The sequence below is a fragment of the Mirounga leonina genome, unplaced genomic scaffold, assembly GCF_011800145.1.
Source record: "Mirounga leonina isolate KUSES-001 unplaced genomic scaffold, KU_Mleo_1.0 Mir_321, whole genome shotgun sequence".
Taxonomy (NCBI): domain Eukaryota; kingdom Metazoa; phylum Chordata; class Mammalia; order Carnivora; family Phocidae; genus Mirounga; species Mirounga leonina.
The window spans coordinates 1,110,038-1,124,602 of NW_023270680.1; the positions used below are offsets into that span (position 1 = coordinate 1,110,038).

General features: G+C 38.7%; 1 protein-coding gene across 1 annotated transcript in view; it reads right to left on the reverse strand.

Annotated features, from left to right (window-relative positions):
- The window catches only part of KMT2C (lysine methyltransferase 2C), a 271,489-nt gene that overhangs the window by 65,457 nt on the left and 191,467 nt on the right, over nt 1–14,565 (reverse strand). Inside the window, exons 19-25 of the mRNA XM_035029848.1 lie at nt 10,900–11,081; nt 10,478–10,642; nt 9,389–9,498; nt 8,801–8,866; nt 7,379–7,591; nt 4,318–4,446; nt 2,291–2,410 (exon numbers count right to left, since the gene is read on the reverse strand). Coding sequence (XP_034885739.1) covers nt 2,291–2,410; nt 4,318–4,446; nt 7,379–7,591; nt 8,801–8,866; nt 9,389–9,498; nt 10,478–10,642; nt 10,900–11,081 — 985 coding nt within the window. The remainder of the gene's footprint in view (nt 1–2,290; nt 2,411–4,317; nt 4,447–7,378; nt 7,592–8,800; nt 8,867–9,388; nt 9,499–10,477; nt 10,643–10,899; nt 11,082–14,565) is intronic.

The window sequence follows — 14,565 nt, forward strand, 5'->3', positions numbered from 1 at the left end:
ATGAGTCTGGGGGAAATGGCTACTCATATATATTACTAAAGGCAATTTAGCAGGAACAACCTTTTGGAGAGTTCCTCGGGCATAGCCAACAAAAGTCTTTTCAAAAATGTGTGTTCTTCAATTAAGCAATTCCAAGTTCAGGGATTTATTGCAAATTAGGTTTTTATAGTACATATATATTGTAAACATATATTACTATCTACAAATATACTCATAAACATGCTATGAATACCCAATCTTAAAATCAATCAGAGAAATGGAAAGAAAACAAAATTTTGATCTATGAAATTAGCAAAGAAGTAAGTACACTATTTAAAGCAGATAGGTGAGCCATCAAACGACAGGCTCATATTCCCAAGGCAAATAGCACACCCCTTCTGAAAATCAATGCAGGCACTTTTGTTGCCAGAATATGTAAGCGGACTGACTCTTCTGAAAACTACAAATGGTGGATAAACATTCTTTAAACAATCTTTTTAAATGTAATCTACCAGAAAATAAAGAATCCTCAAAGACCAAAAATTAAGTAAAACAGGAACCACAGAAAGAAATAAGCAAAAAACTAAGTAAAGTTCTCTGAAATTTTGCTAAAATCCAGTGACCTTGAGCTCCAATTTTCAGAGCGTCATGAGGAATGGGGACTAGAAGACAAAGTTTAAAGCCTCTCCCCTCAAGGCAGAGAGATTAACCAGAGGTGCCTCCTATAAAGGTGAGATCCTGAAGGATTCCATGCTCGGAGCTGGTTTAACAAGAAATACACCCTCCCAACCCCCACCTCCCCCATACATCACTCACCTCCCCCTCCCCCTCCCCACCACCAACAGCAAAGAAAACTGTTTGTCATCTTGTCATGGAATTTGGAGCTGGGTAGAAAGGCAAAAAGTGAAAATCTCCCCTGAGAGTTCATAAACTCAGTATAGCCCTAATGTGTAAGAAACCTGAATTTATAACACAGGTGGACCAAAAAACTTCAAGAGTTTAGCAAGAATTTAAGCTAAATCCTTTAAGCTAAAGAAGTTCTGGGGTAGCAGCTCCTCATGTTCCTGGCGTTAACAGATGCAGATATTCTCTGAAAGAAGCCACCTTCAGTTCAGTCCTCAAAAAAGTTCAGAGAATGTTCTACAGAATATGAGCTCATGGTTTAAAAAAAAAAAAATTTAATATATTATGTGTATGTATGTATCTCAGACAATAAATACAATGAAATGAGTCACTAGGAGAAGGGGCCAGGAGAGACACACAAGAGAATCACATGTGCAAAGGTGTTAATACTTCATACTGTGCATCACTTAGACACACAGAAGTAACAGAGCGCTGAGACGAGGGGGAGTGAGCTGTAAGGAGAAACTAGAAAGTGTTAAAATACTAAAAAGGCAACTCAGAAAAGGAAACAATGCATAATACAATAAACACTCAACAGATGACTCCAGATGCCACAGATGAAGGGTAAAATACTGACCTAACAGAACTAAAATTAGAGGACAACAGAGAAAGATGGAAAACACAAAACCAGTCTCATTGAACGGGTCACATTTCTTTGGGCTTCTTACAGCCATAATAAATCATATTAGAAATTCCTTTAAAACCATCTGGTGCTTCCTTTCAAAAACACAATTTGTAATTTTCATTAATTCACAGGTCAAAACCCCACCCCATAATAATGGAAGAACTCTAATCAGAGCACATGCTGAAAACATCTCTTTCCTTCACATCCTACAGAAAGCGTTTAAAATACGTAAAGTATACAGATTGTGACCATACCCACACAATGTGTTCATTAGAACCAATTCTCAAGCTATGACTTAAGCAATGATTTAGCTTTCTTTGAAGATCTATGTGAAGATGACAGAATATTAATTGGAAGACATATTTCTAAAATATTATACAATTTTGTTAAAAATTGTTGGAGTAGCCTGTGACTTTCAACAAAATAGTCTAAAGTCTCCAATTTTATACCAAGGAGCTAAGACAGGCAAAGAAATGCCTTTTGTGAGATGAATGGGAAGCACCTAGTATAACTAAGTGATCCAGTCCCTACACTGTTTGTATTTAACTTAAGAAAAACAAAAAGTTGTTAAAAAAAAAAATCTCAGAGGAATATACTTTACTGGACTTAAACCTTTTCCTTATCAAACCTAATTTCTGTATTATAGGTATGAACTCTACAGGCACTCACATCCTTTGATCAATAAGAAGCAATAAGGTTGTGACTGCAGCATTATTTAGGATGGTTCTTTTCAATAGGGATAGCAAGAAAAGGGGGTTAAATCCAACAAAATCAGTACCATACCATCATCTCTGTTAGGTAACTGCTCAGAAATAGAGCCTGAGGAATCTTTTCTGATGACAGATCTTTTTGTTTTTCCTTGACCAGTTCGACTTCTTTGCCGTACCATAAATCCACCAATACCTATCCAAAAAAGAAATTGGGTAACTTTGTAAATAATTGATTTCTCCTTGTATTTTCAAAGTAGGGTGAAATTGCTTGGAGGCATTTCCCAAATTCAATATGGGCTAATTTAAATCAATAGGGTTTGGAAATAAGCAAATTAAAAGACGTCAAAGCTACTGACTGTTACCTTATCACGAACCAAACAGGTATAAAAATACATTATTATAGTAGAGAAAGAATGCATGCATTTCCTCTTCTCAACAGTGTCAAAGTAAATAGTACAGTAAATTGTACTTGTTTAACAAATATTAAGTAACTCATATTATCATTCAAATTACTTGTACATTAGCTGTGGGAGAATAGATACACAAGAGATAAATGAAACTAAATGATCCAAACAAAATCATTATGACTTCAGGGGTAACATGTCTAGTTAAGGCTCTTGGACATGAGACACAAACAGCTCTGTAGTCAAAAGCACAGAATCTGGTTCTAGTTACTTCTAGTTACTACCTGACTCTGGGAAATTCTAGTTACTACCTGACTCTGGGCAAGTTATCTAACTTTTTAGTGCTTCAGTTCCCTCACTGTTATAATAACAGGGATAGCGTCTAGCACCTCACCTCCTCATACATATACTTAGTCAAACACTAACAGTTTTCGTCACAGGATACAGCCATCTAATACACTTTCCGACCTAATGGGTCCCTCAGTCACAAGGATGACTTCCAAAGGAGGCAGAAACAGAGAGGAAAAAAAACACAATAAATATAAGCTCCTAGAAGGAGTTTGCAGTCTAAAAAAGTTTGTGTAGTTGTAAGCCTCCTAATTAGGAAGAGATGAAATGATTTTCATACAGTGACTTGGACGAAGCTAATCTAGGTCCATGTTACAGATATGGCCCGTCTTATGGAAGGTTACCTTTAAGGTCTTGCAGAATACAAACAACAGTGAGAAAGTTTTTCCATGCACATCAAAAGATATTTAGGACACTCTTATCAATAAAATATAAGCAGTCAGAAGGATAAAGACCGAACTGATTCCATCTAATGTCTCATTGACTGGTAAATAGACATTAATAAACTGCCTAAAGAAAGCCTACACATTCTGCATTGTGACCAGTTCAGTAATTTTTTCTAGTAAGGCAAATAAAATTTGACAAACAAGACAGCTTCTTCCTCTGCCTCTGAGGCAGTGGGGAAATAAGAGAGAATTTTATCAGTCATATATTAACTGAACTATGTATTTTAGGAGGCACAAGAACCCTGTTTACCTAATTGTACACTTACTGGCTCCTGCACAAACACAGAATTAAGTTTCAAAAACAGAGAATATTAAGAACGGATGTTGAAAATTAAAAGAATTACAGAAGTACACATCAAGGGAAAAATAAATAAGTGGCTTTAAAAGTCCAAGTACAAATAATAGCCAATGTAGTAAAGCATTTAATATAATGGACAGCATTTGGAATAAGGCATTAAAATAATGATTTATTGTGAAGTATTCACATACTCAACCTAAGGAATTTCCACCTTAAAAGCATATTGAAATAGTTCAGTCTTTCAATTTCTACATTCAAGTTTTAGTTTAGAGAGTTGTTAAGGAGCTACATTTCATCTTGAGTATTTAATTAAAATTGAAGCCCTCAATATTATATATATATATTTTTTAAAGATTTTATTTATTTGAGAGAGAGAATAAGAGAGAGAGAGAGAGAGCGAGCACATGAAAGGGGGGAGGGTCAGAGGGAGAAGCAGACTCCTGCTCCCTGCTGAGCAGGGAGCCCGATGCGGGACTCGATCCTGGGACTCCAGGATCATGAAGGCAGTCGCCCAACCAACTGAGCCACCCAGGCGCCCAATATTATATTTTTCTTAAATTAACTAAGTTTTGAATATATTAAAATGTCTAGCTCAGGACTATACCTGGTCTGTACGGTTTCCTTTTTCTCTTTTTTACACCTTCTGTTCCTTCTACTCCCTTAGTTTCATCATCCACAGCTTCCCGTTCAGGACTAGATTCTGATTTCCCATCACAATCCAGAAGTTCTCCTTCTGGAAAAAAAAAAAAAAAAAAGTAAATGTACAGATAAAATCAGAAAAATCTATCAAATATAGAATTCCTGTGTAATAGGAAATGCAAGTCAAAGTGGCCACTGAGCCATTCTAACTGTGCATCCCAGTAGGTGGGGAAAATATAGAAAAAGATGGAAAAGGCCCCAGATGGTTGTAGAACTCATGCTGCTTAATGCACTGTTCTCAGGAAATGAAAGATCAGCATCAGGGAAGGGGAAACACACACAGAATGCTCAGAAAGACAATTATAAATCATTTTGCAGTTAACAAGTCATTCCCTTACCTTCAATTACATATTCAGGTTCAGGACCCTAAGGCTGTCTCTCTCTCTAGCCTAGAACCCTCTCCTGAAGTCCAACTATAGCTGTGATTATCACCTAGTTACCAAAACCTCTCTACCCAATATTGAGGACAGGGGAGAGAGTGACACTTTTCACTACTTACCCGTATTCTTTTTTAGTTTTACACCATGTGAATGTATTACTCGTCCACAAATCAAATTTAAGAATTTGAGAGAATTAGTGTTAACGTCACAGGCAGTAATAACCTACCTACCTGGCTGCTTCCTCTCTTCTCCTCCCACTAAATACCATTCCTGGCTCCATGCTACCTACCCTCCCCCCTTGCCTGCTAGAGCCTGAAGGCAACCCTAAGCCCACATCTCCAGGTGTCCCCCTCACACTGGGAGGGTCCACGCTGAGGGAGCCACCTAGAGTGGGGAGGCACGGTGTTCCCACTCTTGAGACACACACAGTGTTTCTGTTTGCTTTAGATTTGGGATTTTTTTTTTTTTTGTACTAACAAGGTTTCCAGATCCCAGATCATAGTAAGTGAGTTAGAAAAAAGCCTGCTTCTGTTGCACAAAGAATTTGTTTCTGATATGCTAAGGTGACTGTTTTTAACTTATTTTCCTGAAGAAACATTTATCAGAAGAGTCAACAGTTAGCAAAAGCAACAACAAAGGGGCACTGTTAGAATATTTCAGGAACATCCCAAGTTCATTTGGCCTTTATAGACTCCTGTGGAATCCACTATGTATTTACATATAATATCACGTGTGACGTTACTTGTTATTTTTATGGGGATGTACCTTCAGACTGCCTCCATCTGGAAACTGCCCAGTTGAAGAAACATCCATCGAAATCGTGGTACAAAACAGTAGTCAAAGGGAAATCCTTCTCAGGCCTTTTTGTTGTTGTTTTGCCAAGTTTTTAAAAGGTTCTATAATCTCATACTTTGGGAATCAATGTGTACTGTCAAGAAATGTTCCAAATTTTGTGAAATGCAGCATTTCCCAGATCTGGGTAAATATGGAATCATTTTTCAGACATCTACTGTCCATAGAAACTAGAATTCTTCACGGTGCTCTGGTTGATGGTAATCTGATCAATTCCTCCCAGATATAGACTATTTCTTCACAAGCCACAAATTACCAAAACTTTAAAATCAAACTCCCTGTTTAACAGTATTTGAACATCAGTTATACATAAGCATCAGAAAGTTTTTCTCCCAACCACACAGACCCAAAAACACACCACTGTGAAGGAAATGTGAGGACTAACTGGTAAAAGACATCCACTCTCAGCCAGAATGACCTCTCACCTGCCTCCTCCAACAGCCCCCTATCTGATCCACGCGCCACAACTCCTGGGCTCAGTAGTCTAGGCACATTACAGCCGAGTGTGCCTTTTAAAAATGAGTAAGACTAAGCCACTATTCACTCAGAAACCTCCAATTACCTCCTAGTCCATCCACAGGAAATGTAAATTCCTTAAGCATAGCCTTATGGTTCTGTGTTACCTATTGAGTCATGCCTTCTCTCTCCTTATACCTCTGATCTCGGCATCTCTTGCTGTCACCTCTGTCCACTGCTGGACACACTGGTCTTCATGACGTTCCTCAAACATGCTAGCTAGGCACACTCCTGCCCACAGCCTGTGCACTTCTTGCTGTCTGGGATGCTCTTCCCTCAGATAATCCAAGGCTCACTCACTCACCTCTTTCACGTCTGTGCTCACATACTGTTTCCAGTTCACTTGATGCCTCACACCACCATAAGCACTGCCAATTCCTCTTACTCCAATGCTAGTTTTTCTACAGCACTTGCCAAACACATTATAATCAACTCATTTATTACATGTTTTTTTTAAGTAATCTTTTCTAACACTAAAAATAAGTTCCATGAGCAGAGAATTTCATCTGCTTTGTTCATTGACATTACTTCCAACATCCAGCACAGAGTAGGATTCAATACTGTTGGATAATGTGATGGAACAAAAGTATTTTTTACTTTGTTTCTGAGTCAACTGAAAAGAACCAGCCAACCTAAAAGAAACACAAGTCACTGTGGTAATCTTCTTCAGAGATAAGCAAAATTATAACTCGTTGAATTTAATACTACTAAAATTATTTTGTCATCTCAAGGACTCAGCTAGAAAATCCTTAATATCTACTGTGATCAAGAAAATAGTTATAAAAAGTTAAGTTTATGATAAACACCTATGACTATAAATTTGCACTTGAACATTAATAATGGTTTTTCCATGTAGGATTGCATGGATCAAGCTCTACTTCAACTGAGCCATGGCATTTGAGCTCACAGCATCTGAAGTTCATGCTGCCACCTAGCAACCTCGAGTCCAGCCCTCTGAACTTTCCTATCTGTGATCCTCAAAGATATGGTATTCCTGGAGATTTCTATAATGTAAATAAGCCTGTTCTAGAGAATATGTGAAGGAAGAGAATCTAAAAAGTCCAAGGAGACAACTCACTTAGAAAGGCCAAGGGTCATATCAAGGGTTACCTAAGTCAGTAGAACTTACCCTGAGATAAAACATATAAGTATTCTAAAAGCTATTTTATATGATTTAATTCTTGTGAACGTATTGAATGGAAAATAAATCAGTATTACCTCGACTATCATCCATTTCTCCATCCCTTGAATGCTCTGATTGGATGTCTGGAGGGGTCTGAAGGACAGCCACGCTATTCTGATTTATAATCTTCAACTTCAACTTTGGTTTTGACCGTTTTCTTCGTGGAACTGTAACTGTGAGGCTCTGTAACTGAGTCATCCCTGATTCAGTCAAACACACACCATCCTGGGTGTACGTCTTGGGTGGATCTAAAATTACAATATCCCAAGGATACACATTAAAATTCTCACCTTAATTTGAATTGATAAGTTGACTGGTGTTCCAAAATACCATGTGAAGGGAATGGGACTATAAAGCGATTGTGAAATGCACAAATAATTAACAGTACTCAACTGAAACTAAGAAAACTGGTCGAACTTCCTTGGATTATAAGCAGAAAGGTTACAAAGGTCTACCTGGCATTTTTTTCTCACCTAACAAATTAAGGATTTAGAAAGAGAGCACTGAAACTAAAAGCAATGCTTCAGCTACTCGACTATGAGCCTTTTCCCAGAGCATCTTCTCAGACTAAAAGGTGAGGATCAATTTATATAAGAGAAACAAGAATACTACTGAAGCCCATTTGGAGAGCCAAGTATCAATATAATCAGTGACGGGGAGAGGTGATGAATAAGCAGAAATCCTGCAAATTTTTAAATGTACAAAACTGCTATCCACTAGGACAATTTCTGTACTATCCAAATTTTTTTTATCCAATGATAAAATAGATATTAGACAAAATAGATATTAGATAAAATAGAATTAGACAAAAGAACGATAATTTAATAAAAGTATCCTATTAATCACCACTCTAGCTGATCCATTACAGAAAAAAACAGTAAGAAATTGAGTTAATTATTTAAAAAATAAAAATAAAAAAGGAAAATCACTGTCTGCTAACCCAGCCTTATTTTCTGCTAAGTGATTACTAAGCACAGTAATATATCAATAAAACCAAAGCAAGCATGGAGTCAACAATTATTTTGAGTGGTTACTTCACTGCTATTTTGCTGAGATTGATAGGAATAGTGTCACACGAAAGCTGGATAAGACGAACATTAGGGCGCCTGGGTGGCTCAGATGGTTAAGCGTCTGCCTTCGGCTCAGGTCATGATCCCGGGGTCCTGGATCAAGTCCCGCATCGGGCTCCCTGCTAGGTGGGGAGCCTGCTTCTCCCTCTGCCTCTGCCTCTCTCTCTCTCTCATGAATAAATAAATAAAACATTAAAAAAAAAAAAAAAAAGACGAACATTATACGTGTCAATCACAGATATGATTTACAACATTAGGGAACTCGGGCTGAACACTCATATGACAAAGGCGGGTTTTGTGGAACATGTGACAGGTCGGGTGTATAAATAATTCTGCATTTACATGCTCTCTGTAAAGGACAGTCAAGTAAAGTGCTTCAGGTTTTACCTAGCTCTTTCACTTTTGTGACAATCTGTGCTACAAGGGAAGATTCACAGCAGTCTGAGGAAGGCACTGAAATAGAAAAGAAAAAAAAAATTGTGTAATTTTTTTTAGAAAAGGAATATTTAAGGATTTACATATAATTAAATTTTCTATTTCTGTACCCATTTTATGAAAGTAAATACTTAAAAAACACTAAATAGAGTTAAAGGCTGCCTTTAAAAACACCGAGAAGTAGTGGAAGAAACACACATCATGGAGGCAGAAATGGCCAAGATAAGAACCAGCACACTGGATTTCTACACATTCCTAATAACTACAAGATGATGAGTCATGAAGGGAAAATTACATTGTATATCTGTAATACATGCTTAATTTATTTTCTTTATGTAAGCCAATGGTTTTAACATATTAAAGTTGGGATAAAAAGAGTTAATTTATATATAACTAAAATAACTTATTTTTCACAAAATACTTGTCCAAATAACTGTTTCACAAAAAGAAAAAAAGAGGCAAGCCCACTCACTGGGCATGGACAGCACGGCATAAGGGAGTTATAGGAGCACAGACCCACTGTTGACAGTCTTTTCTTACCATTTGATGTAGGCATATAGGGTCTGCACATGCTACAATCAAAACCAATGTCTGCTACATTTTCCACTTCCTCTTCAGTATTTAAGTTTTGACAAACTGCATGCATCCATCTAAAAAGACCATATTTTGTACATTAAAACAAAACCGCAGGAGTTGACAGTTGCCACACTGAAAGCCCCTAAGGTTCGGACGTGCCTATGTTGCCCATGTTGCTCTTTCTCCTAACCATGCCTACTGACCCACAAAAACTATCAGAGCCGAGAATAAGCAAAGAAAAAGGAATGAGATCAGGTACTAGGAAGGAAGCAAAAGCACATGGAGGATAGGATAACTGTTTTAAGATAATACAGTGAAAATATCAGAGACAGCAAGGAGGCTAGTTGGGGCAAGTATGAAGGAATTCAGAAGTCTGTGAACGGTTTAGCACGTATGTGCTCCATGTGATGTGCATCTACTGTGGAGCTGATAGAGCTAATGTATTTGAGGCTGAATGTTAACTGGGAATAAAAGGAGTTATCTTGCCTTTGAACAAAGAATTGACAGGCAGAGTCCTGAGAATCCTGTATTACTGATGAAATAATACCATTGCTAATGTTACACGTACATTGCTAACTATTAACAGAGCACAATAATATACCACTGAAACCAAAGAAAACATTCTTGATTTTGAAGCTGCTCACATACTACTGAAAGAGGGTGGGAGCTCATGTACAGTATCTAGACATTGAGTAGCTAGAGCTTTAAGAAAAAATAGTTTAAGGAAAATAAAATGTGTGAGATCATTTGTAGAATCTAATGAAAGATTCAAAAACACTGCACAGAAAAGTGCATATATGCAGGCAATAATTCTGCATCTAATTTCAAGGGATTCATAAACCCTTAAAAGCCCCAAGTAAAAAATCTTTGTCTGGAATTGTGGATATAAAACAGGAAACCTGTGTAAGTTTCTAACTGACAGAAAATCTGGAAAGCAAAAAGTCTTGTTTCTTAAATTTGAGATGGAAGGAAGTTATTTTCCAATTTCCTTTTGCTATATTTCAAAGAGAAAAGCTTGCAAGAGATAAAAGAATTTAAAAAGTAGCACAATACCTATCACACTGTCTACACTGCAGAATAAGGTCTTCTTCTCGATAGTTCCGATAGCAGACTGGGCAGGAAGACAAGCTTGCACAGGGAGCACACTGTGTGTAATTGTTCTGCCATTCGCATCGCAGACCTGCAGATGTCGCTCCACAGTGTCTGCACCAAACACACCTGAAATCCAACACCCCCCCAACAAGACGCCGTTTTATTTATGTGGTTTATGTAGTTACTAGCATTCAAGGAGCTACAGGAGAACAGAACGGGGGGAAATTATTTGGTGCGTATCTGAACATTCTTCTGGGTAGTGGCATGATACTCTCCCGCTCAACAGGTTATTGTGCAATGAAGTGGCTGTGGCTAGTGTTTAAGAACAACTGTGGGAACACTGTGCGCCTGAGAGGCTGAGGAGGGGGGAAGTCCTGGAGTACCATTTGCACTTCCAGCCCCCCTTGGGCACGGTCTGCAGAGGAGGCGCGAGGCAGTAGGTGTGGTAGCTTATGTCACAGTCATCACAGAGCAGGAGTCTTCCAGGGTCACTCGCCTTCCCACAGGCCTCACACACGGTGCACTCCAGGCACCTCCAACCTTTGCTGAGAACGACTTTAGTGATCTGTAAAAGAAACCACCGATCCAAGTGATTCACACTGACCCACTCCTCATTTTGCATGATCACATATGCCATATAAACGAGTAGGTGGGGCTTACGTACCAGAAAGCAGAGGAAAGGCAAGCAAGCAACACGCACTGAGGACCAACCGTGGTCCCACCCTGGCTTGCGAGCACGTACTGTCACTAGTTCCCCGGCTGGACAGAATAACAGAAAGCAGTACACACTTTAATGCCCCTTGTCAGACCACGTTAACTACCTCGTCCTCTGGACTTCATGTCCACTTACAGATGTGATGACTAGATTTTGAAGAAATCGAGTATACCGCCCCTTTCCCGTTAATACAAGTTCTGAAAATGTATTGGCCTAGTTTCCATCTGTGATGTTTCACGAATTCATACTTTTGAAACTTGTGTACATTGCAAAAGGATCTGTATATTAAAATCAATATTTAAAAACCTAAAAAAATTACAGTAAAACATGAATTCCCAAGAAAATACATCCCAAGGACACTTCACAATCTTGGAGGATTTTAGGCCATGAAGCTGGGACTTCTGAAGTTCATCACCCCTCTGTTGATTCTCCTCTGCCACAGGGTCTAAGTTAGCAGGAAAGTTTGAGAATCTCTATACTTCTGATAAACTCCTCAAAGCAGCCACACCATGTACAATTATGAATTTGGAACCAAAAGAAAACTCTCAAAAAACTAGAATCTATAAGATAGGACAACAAAGTAGTTGTGTTATAATGAAATAGCAAGCAGTTAAAAACACAGAATAAAAACTGAGATCATGAGGAATAAGAAAGTCAAAAAAAAAAGAGCTAACTAAAGAACAACTATCAAAATGGCATCAAACTTTCCAACTCTGGATACTAAAATAGGATAATAGTTTCCAATTCTACAGGAATACACTTTTCAAGATACAAATCTTAACCAAGTAAACAAGCAAATTAAGTGTGAAAGCAGGATACCTTTTTGGGATACAAGGACTCAAACTTCAGCTCCCAAATAACTCTTCTAATGAAGTTTGAGACATGAGGAATAAAACAAGGGCGATACCAAGAACAAGGAAGACATGCGATGCAGGAAACAATGAACCCAACAAAGGACCTCAGCCCAGGGAAGTTGAAGAATGAGAGCTGAGTAACAGACCTAGAAGCTACCAGCACAGATGGGGAGAGAGAAAATGGGAGTGTCAGGAGGTGGTAGGACTTTTTCCAGAAAAAGTTACTTGCCAAAATAATTTAATATGATCATGCTTCTATAGTAGGTAAAAATAAACAACAAAAAAAACTAATGAAGAATCATGAATGATTTTTTTCTTTTTGCTACTAAAAATTCCAAGACAAAGCCATAGTAAACTATTTAGGTCTCCAGTGAACACGTACTGAGTCATAACCAACACTGTTTATTAACTAAATGTAGTAAAACAACTACATTGGGAGGATGCTGGAGAATGAAGGGGGTATATTTTTAAGACCTAAATCGGCATTTATTTATTCATAGCAGAAAGTCAAGAAAATCGAACACAGACACAGCAGAAGCAGCAGCGTATTATTTAGAGCTTTCAAGGTAACTCCAAGAAGGACCTGCAAGGATCAGTAGTGGCTGCCTGGGGGACAGGACTGAAACATGGAGGCAGAGTAGGACAGAGGCTGGCCAATCATCATAAGCCTTTTAAAGCTATTTGATTTGTAAGTATGTATATTTATTACTTTGATTAGCCTACTGATTCTTTTAAATTAGTCACAGATTATCAAGTTATATGTTATTTACCGAAATGGAGGAAAGAGCTTAGGACAGAAGGAGAAGGGTGACTTAGAGCAGTAACCAGCAAACTTATTTTTATAAAGGGTCAGATAGTAAATACTCTGAGCTTTGTGGGGCACATGGGCCCTGAACTACACACGTGTAACCACTATGGTGTGAAGCCCACAACAGACTACGTCAACACAAGAACACGGCTATGTTTCAATAAAATTTCATTTATAAAAACAGGTAGTACGCCATATTTGGCCTGTGTGGTGCGACTGACCGATCTCTGACTGAGAGGAACAGTAAGATGAAGATAAAGTAGGAGACAGATCCATGCCATCATGTATCTTCATTCCTACTAAGTTTTCCTATTTCATAGACACCTACCCTGTGGCCCTTTACGGCCAAATTCTCAAGTTACTCAGCAATATTCACTCTTCAACACACCTCAGTCTGGTTACTATGCCCACCACCATTCAAACCCCTCAAGTCAGTCAGTCCAGACCTCCTCCCTCCCAACCCTGGGCTGCCGCCATGCTTGTGTCCCATTCTCTGAGCTCTCTGGAGCACTGCCCCGTCTGGACAGCGCCCCCCTCCCCCAGCCATGGAAAGGCCCTCCCAGCTCCTGGCAGAGTTTGTGGAACGCTAACATCAACTTTTTTTTTTTCCTCCCACTGAACTGGTTTAGTCTTTATTTTCAAAAGCTCTTTCAAGAAAGGAATTATCCAGGGTTTCATTCATGGCACCAGGTCTAAAGTTCTGATAGATGTGCTTAATAGTCTGTGAGATTATCTGCTTCAACTACGATGGAGTACCTGGGATGAGACCTTTCTCCCACCACAAAATACTAACAAACAGGGCAAAATGTATGAAACACTTGTTTCAGATACTGAACAAAAGGCAGTACAGGACTGTGGTTTCTGAGAAGAGAGAACAAGTGAGGTGAGTCCTACAACATCCTGCTGTAGACAGTTTCCGGAATGCTGCCCAGAGAGGGAGAACTCCAGCAGAGTACAATGGGCTCACTGAGTTTAGGACACATGATGGAGTGAGTTCTGGGAGGCTGAGGCAGTTGCAACTGGCAGGACAGAGTCCTGGAAAGGAAGGAGCAATAAAGAGAAAGAGCTCTAGAAACCTACACAGAATTTCCCTCAAGTGTTTGGCCAAACACCAAGCTGCATGTATAGGAGGCCAAACAAGGACACAACTGGGACAAGAACAGCTACTGGGGATTTCTAAGTTGAACAACTAACAGCTCCCACAATGCTGAAGACATTTGAATCTCAACCAGTCAAAGTAAAGAGATACTAGCGAGGGGGGTCACGGGGAGCTAGTGCGGGAAGGATATGGGGAGAATTCAATAGAGAGGTCATAAAGGCCACACCTCATGTCTCAGATTAAACTCGAGCTAGAAAAGCAGTTACCACAGTGTGGTCTAGGAAACCCTAGTGGGTCTGTGAGGTCAAAACTATTTTCATAATGATGTTAAGATGTTATTTGCCTTTTTCACTTTAATCCACTCACAGTGATGTTTTGCAGGGGCTACATGATATATAAAATAGAAAACATCATTGCATGACATCATAACAAACATGCTTGTATATTTAGGTTTTAAAATATTCCCAGTTAATTTAATAAAATGGTAAATATTCAAGTTATTATTCTCATAAACACAAACTCTATGGGGTCCTTAATAATTTTAGACTGTTAATGGTTCTAAGACCAAAAAGT